This window comes from Babylonia areolata, chromosome 7, assembly GCF_041734735.1.
Source record: "Babylonia areolata isolate BAREFJ2019XMU chromosome 7, ASM4173473v1, whole genome shotgun sequence".
In the NCBI taxonomy this organism is placed as follows: domain Eukaryota; kingdom Metazoa; phylum Mollusca; class Gastropoda; order Neogastropoda; family Buccinidae; genus Babylonia; species Babylonia areolata.
The window spans coordinates 18,852,775-18,860,274 of record NC_134882.1 but is presented as its reverse complement, the minus strand read 5'-3'; the positions used below and the strand labels follow the sequence as shown (position 1 = coordinate 18,860,274).

General features: G+C 46.2%; 1 protein-coding gene across 2 annotated transcripts in view; it reads right to left on the bottom strand.

Annotated features, from left to right (window-relative positions):
• Window positions 1-7,500, bottom strand: part of LOC143283774 (cholecystokinin receptor type A-like) — a 202,500-nt gene that overhangs the window by 17,024 nt on the left and 177,976 nt on the right. For both annotated transcript variants that reach the window (XM_076590126.1, XM_076590125.1), the window contains exon 3: window positions 4,511-4,698. In XM_076590126.1, the coding sequence (XP_076446241.1) occupies window positions 4,511-4,698 (188 nt within the window). The remainder of the gene's footprint in view (window positions 1-4,510; window positions 4,699-7,500) is intronic.

Here is a 7,500-nt window from a genome sequence, read left to right as displayed (position 1 = left end):
TATACACACGAAGGGGAATGATTACACTGACCCTCCACTTTATTATTATTATTATTTTTAACTATCAGCACGCATCTTTCTCTCCGTCCTACACTCCACGTCCACACAGCACCATCCACCCCTTCTGCATTAACCCCTTGACTGCTGAACCCTGGTGACCTGAGGTCATCAGAGTAGCATGAACGTGAATGGCAGACAGTACATTCTGTGAGGTCATCAGAGCAGCATGAATGGCAGACACTACATTCTGTGAGGTCATCAGAGTAGCATGAATGGCAGACACTACATTCTGTGAGGTCATCAGAGTAGCATGTACGTGAATGGCAGACAGTACATTCTCTGAGGTCATCAGAGTAGTATGAACGGCAGACAGTACATTCTGTGAGGTCATCAGAATAGCATGAACGTGAATGGCAGACAGTACATTCTGTGAGGTCATCAGAGTAGCATGAACGTGAATGGCAGACAGTACATTCTGTGAGGTCATCAGAGTAGCATGAATGGCAGACACTACATTCTGTGAGGTCATCAGAGTAGCATGAACGTGAATGGCAGACAGTACATTCTGTGAGGTCATCAGAGTAGCATGAACGTGAATGGCAGACAGTACATTCTGTGAGGTCATCAGAATAGCATGAACGTGAACAGCAAACAGTACATTCTGTGAGGTCATCAGAGTAGCATGGACGTGAATGGCAGACACTACATTCTGTGTATTTTTAAGTGGCGTGATTGATTATTTTCTCTCTCTGAACAAAAGCAATGTAGCACCAGAAGGAAGTAGCCCAGATAATAAACAATGACTAACCACAGACTGACCCCTGTCTGTGTGAGCTCTGCGGTGTCTCAACAGCAGCTCTTCACTGACGAGTATACTCGACAGTGGCAGTGAAAGGGTTAAATTAATCATCTACTTACATTGGCTGATGCCAAACAGTCATGGCCAAACAGTCAAGGCCATGGCCAAACAGTCAAGGCCAAACAGTCATGGCCAAACAGTCAAGGTCAAACAGTCAGGGCCATGCCAAACAGTCAGGGCCAAACAGTCAAGGCCATGCCAAACAGTCATGGCCAAACAGTCAAGGCCATGCCAAACAGTCAAGGCCAAACAGTCAAGGCCATGCCAAACAGTCATGGCCAAACAGTCAAGGCCATGCCAAACAGTCATGGCCATGCCAAACAGTCATGGCCAAACAGTCAAGGTCAAACAGTCATGGCCATGCCAAACAGTCAAGGCCAAACAGTCATGGCCAAACAGTCATGGCCAGGAAAGACATCCATTCCCTCCCTCTTTCTTCATCTCTGCCGCCTCACTCTCTCAGTATCCCCATCAGTCTTCGCCCCGCTACCCCCCCCCCCCATCCCCAGCCCATGCACCCCCCCCCCCCGCCCCCACGTCACATTCTATGATCCAAAACCCAGCATCACCTCTCCCCCCCTCCCCGACCCCTCACCTTCCCCATGCACACCACAGATGACAAATCACTTGCATTAACTGGCGACAGGCAGTCAGGGATAATTAAGGGAACACAAAATCAGTGTCAATTCCTGTTTACTGCTACTGTCGCTCTCTTTCCTATGTGTCTACAGACAGTGCTCTTTTCTTTCCTTCCTTCCTTCCGTCTTCTTCTTCTTCTTTAATCCTCTCTGCACTCTGAAAGCCCCGAAACACCATCACCGCAGCCATTGTTGACTTGTATCAGCTGATAACATTCAGGGAAAGAGTGCAAAAAAGCAGCTGCCATGGCCTGCTTCTTCTCTCCCCATACTGTTCTCTGTCTCTGTCTCTATCTCTGTCTGTCTGTTTGTCTGTCTGTCTGTCTGTCTGTCTCTCTCTATTTCTTCTTCGGCTGATACCATACGGCGAAGAAGAACACAAGACGACAGCTGCCAGGACATACCCTCTTCCCTACCCCACCCTCTGTCTGTTGTCTGTCTGTCCCCCCCCCCCCCTCAACCTCCCACACCCCCGTCTCCTCTCTTTCTCATTAATTTTTCTCTATCTCTCCGTTTCTTCATGACTATTATCAGTGCCTTTTTTTGCGACTGAGGGCATGGTAAAAAACAAACTTGCAGCTGATCTACTTACCCTCAATAAATATTCAAGTTCGAATTCTGTCTCCTTGTCTCTCTTTCTGTCCCTCTTTCTCTCTGTCTATGTCTCTCTCTCTTCCTTTCTCTCCCTCACTATCTCACTCCCTTCATTAATCTTTTTCTTTTTCACATCTCTATCACCTCCTCCTCCCCACCCTCTCTCTCTCTCTCGCTCGCTCGCTCTTGCCCTCCCTCTCCCTCCACACTCCCACGACCTTACGGTCCACCACAGACTTTTATTTCCTGAGTCAGCAGATGATGGACAAGAACGATCATGCAGGCACCCCGCCATGGCCCCTTCCTTCCTGCACCCCTCTTCCCTGTCTCTCTGTATCCTGCTTTTTTCACACTATACAAACATAGCACGTGTCTCTCTGTCTCTGCCTGTCTCTCTCTGTCTCTGTCTCCCTCTCTCTGTCCTCTCACACACACTCCTTCTCACGCATTCTACAACAGTGCCCCCCACACTCCCGCATGGGCCCCCCCCTCCTCCTCACCGTTTCCACCAACACGAATTAATATATTCCAGGAAACCCCATGGGAGGCATATGGAAACGTTACATATTTCATGTAACTACCATATTTCATGTCACACACACACACACACACACACACACACACACACACACACACACCTCTTTCTTTCTGTCTGTCTGTCTGTCTCTCTCTGTGTGTCTCTCTCTCTCCATCTCTCACTGTCCCTCTCTCTCTCCATCTCTGTGTGTGTCTCTCTCCTTTCTATATCTCACTGTCTCTTTCTCCATCTCTCTCTGTGTGCCTCTCTCCCTCTCTCTCTCCATCTCTCTCTCAGTGCCTCTCCTCTCTCTCCATCTCTCATTGTATCTCTCTCTCCATCTCTCTCTCTGTACTCTCTCCATCTCTCACTGTCTCTATCCATCTCTCTCTCTGTGTGCCTCTCTCCTCTCTCTCTCCATCTCTCACTGCTCTCTCTCTATCCATCTCTCTCTCCCCCACCCTCTCTCCTCGCTCTCTCTCTGCCTCTCTCTCTCTCTCTCCAACTCTCACTGTGTCTCTCTCTCCCTCTCTCTCTGTGCTCTCTCTCTCTCTCCATCTCTCACTGTCTCTCTCTCTCCATCTCTCTCTGTGTGCCTCTCTCCTCTCTCTTTCTCCATCTCTCACTGTCTGTCTCTGTCCCACCCACTCTCTCTCTCTCCCCCCCCCCTACATTCTGTAGCCCTCATTGTGATAAGGAGTGTCCAGGATTCTGACCATAGTTGGTCCATCTCCGGGGAACAGTGTGACTGGCGGAAATGACAGTGAAGGTAAAGGTAAAGGTAAGACTGAAAGGGGATTTGTGTGCATTATTCAGCAGTAAAGAAGGAAAAAAGATGGACAGAGATGTCAGTACAGATCGTATCGACATAGCTAGACAGCCGTGGTGGGGTGGGGTGGCGGGGGATGATGGGGGGGGGGGGGGGGGGGGGGGTGGGGGTTGGGGGGGGGGGGGGTGATGGAGACGTCGGCCATGATGATGACGGTGATAATGATGATGATGATGGTGGTGGTGGTGGTGGTGGTGGTGGTGATGATGATGATGATGATGATGATGGCAATGATGACGACGGTGGTGATGATGATGATGACGACGACGATAATGTTGATGATGATGATGCCGATTATGGTGATGTTGATGATTATGAGGAAGAGGAGGACGACGACGACAACGACGACGATGATAATGATGATGATAATGGTGCTGCTGCTACTGCTGCTGAATTTGTTAATCAATTATGTTATTTCATTATCTGTATGAAATGATGATGGACAGCCAGATGATGATGTCGTCAACTACGACAATGACGACGATGGCGATCATTTTGTTATCATTATGATGATGATGATGATGATTATCGCTATAGATAGATAGATAGACAGATAGATAGATAGATAGATAGATAGATAGACAGTAGTAGTAGTCTTAGTAGTATAAACATTCTACTACCTGTATGAGCTGATGATAGACAGCCAGGGGAATCATGAAGACGGCGAGCAGGATGATGATGATGATGACGACGACGACTACGACAACGACGATGATGATTAGTTTAGTAGCAGTATAACCATTCTACTATCTGTATGAGCTGATGATAGACAGTCAGGGGAATCCACGACCTGTATGAGCCAGGTGAATCATTCAAACGGTGAGCAGGATGATGATGATGATGATGATGACGACTAGGATAACGACGACGACGACGATGATGATCATTTTAGTAGTAGTAGTATAAACCATTCTACTACCTGTATGAGCTGATGGTAGACGGCCAGGGGAATCATGAAAACGGCGAGCAGGATGATGATGATGATGATGATGATATGAGGATGACGACTAGGATAACGACGACGACGACGATGATGATCATTTTAGTAGTAGTAGTATAAACCATTCTACTACCTGTATGAGCTGATGGTAGACGGCCAGGGGGATCATGAAGACAGCAGCCAGAGCCCAGCAGACGGCGATACAGCGGTAGGCGTGGCTGAGGGTCTGCCAGGAGCGGGACTGCAGGGGCCGGCAGATGGCAAAGTAGCGCTCCAGGGAGATGGCCACCAGGGTGAAGCAGCTCACCGACACTGACACGCCTGCAAGCACACAAACACACGTAATGTGCAGATACACACGCACGTATACGAACATATGCACGCACAGACACATAGACACACAGACACAGGCATACACATCCGCGTTGGCACACACACACATAACATGCAGCCACACAGACGTACGTAAAGATGCATACACAAACACACACACATACACACGTACGCACACACACACACACACACACACACATGCACGCAAACATATACACACACGTACAAATTCATTTTGTGTGTGTGTCTAATATCACTAAAGAGTGAAAAAATATTAACTAAAGAAAGAATGGAAGAAAGAAAGAAAGACATACACACGCGCGTGAGCGCGCGCTCACACAATGTATGTGTGTGTGGGGAGGGGTGGTGGTGGCGGAGGATGCACTCACTTCTATCAATAAGAAAAGAATACGAAGGAGGAGGAGGATGAAGAGAAGAAGGAGGAGGAGGAGGATGAAGAGGAGGAGGAGGAGGAAGAAGAAGAAGAAGAAAGAGGAGGAGGAAGAAGAAGAACAACAAGCACAGCAGCAGCAGCAGCAGCAACAACAACAACACCATCACCACCACCACCTCCAACAACAACAACAATATTGTAAAGAAGGCGCGTGCCCGAGTCCGTGGTCATACCAATGGGTGAGGAGGACTGGACGCCGAGATGTCTTTGTGTCTGTCACACACTGTCAGGTCTTCACAGTATTCCATTCCTCTGGAGAGAGAGAGAGAGAGAGAGAGAGAGAGAGAGAGAGAGAGAGAGACAGACAGACAGACAGACAGACAGAGAGAGAGAGTGTATGTATGTGTGTGTGTGTGTGTGTGTGTGTGTGTGTGTGTGTGTGTGTGGGCGCGCGTCAGCTGCCCTCATCACCGGTGCCTCGCTCCCCTCACTTCAGCACGTCTGTCAGACCATGCCTTGCTTATACAGCAGTACAGAGGACCCTGGGGCCAGGAAAGGCAGAAACTGCGTAGTCTCCAATAACGTTTTGTCATTTTTTCCCTTTATTTCTTTTTTTCTATTATTATCCTGAGGATATTTATGTTGCTGCTTTCGTTGTTTATACCATGCGCTTCCCTGAACACAAGTGCAAACGCACGCATGCACACTCGCATGCACACACACACACACACACACACACACACACACACACACACACACACACACACACACACACACACACACACACGTCTCTCCCTCTCCCTCACTCTCTCTCTTTCTCTCTCTCTCTGTAACACAGAGAGGTCGCACAGCCAGAGCACTATTGTCGACTCTTTCAAAAGAGCAGAGTCTGGAAACCAGACAAAAGATAAAAGTAAACCCCAGTCCCCCCCATGTCCAAAGCCATAGAAAGTGGTGCGTCCGGCACCAAGAAATAGGATATCGGCCGGGCCACAGATCTGGGTAACGAATCCTTTGGAATACAGGGTTGTGGTCCAGCAAGTCCAGAACCCCCTGTAAAAAATCCTGTTAATTCTACAACCATGGTCAGTACCAAAAAAGGCATATTGCATCTGGCAACGAAGGGGAATAAAGCAGTTATACAGCTTAACAGAGTCTTCCAAAAATATAAGGAAATGTCTGCAAATACTTTCTTTAGAATTTTTTACTTTAAGATTCAACCGATATTATTTTACTCATCCGAGACATGGGGATTAGACAGATTGGAACATATGGAAAAAAAAGTGCACCTGTTAGCTTGTAAAAGATTTCTGGTTGTTCCAGCAAGGACGCCTAACAAAATGGTGTATGGAGATTTAGGCAGGTATACTTTATACGTGAATTCCTATACATCATGTTTAAGATTCTGGTTTAGATTATTACAAAAGGATGTTGGAAGATTGCAACATCAAGCATATCAAAATTAATGCTGCTGGGACTAGATAGAGCTGGAAAACGCTGTTGGGTATCAAAGATAAGAGAAATTTTGTGTACAGATGGTTTTAGTATTGTCTGGTTGCAACAAGGTGTTGGAGATGTAAAGATGTTCCTCAGTATATTTAAACAGAGATTGGCTGACATGTTCCATCAAGAATGGACTGCTACTGTCACGAACCGTGATAGATATGAACATTATAGATCATTTAAGACGTTTTTTTTTTAAAGCGAGATATATCATGAATATGGATATATATTGTTTCTGTGTTGCCATTATACAAACAAGATTCAACGTTCTCTCACTCAATAATAATGTAAATCGTTACAGTCAATCGAAACAGGATAGAGCATGTCCATACTGCAGGGATCAGGTTGAAAACGAACAACATTTTTTAATCATTTGCTTCGTATATGAAGAATTAAGAAAGAAATGATTGAAAGAATCGGCTAGACTTCCATTGCATATGTTGCTTAGAGCAATAGATATCAATCATAGACATAATGTATCAAGATATGTATTTCATGCGATCAATAGAAGGAAGAAATTAATTTGCAAACAGTGATCAAACATGGTGAAGTAGCAGGTGTTCATACTATACTATGGGCACACTATTTAAGCGTGCGTTCATCATAATTGTGCATTTATTGTCATTTACTAGAGGTAACACAATGTTATATGCAACTCCACCGACCCACCCTTCCCCATTGTATTGTGGCCCAGGTACATTAAACTTTTCTGAGTTCTGAATTCTGAGTTCTCTCTCTCTCTCTCTCGCTAAAACGACTACAATATTTTATAATAAGGTATGGGCCTATTCATTTGGCCTGTTTTGTATGTGCATGAATGAAAGTACACGTGTACACGTTTAGCAACTGATTAATTGCTGTCTGCATGACTGGGCAAGATGGTGTTAGAAATA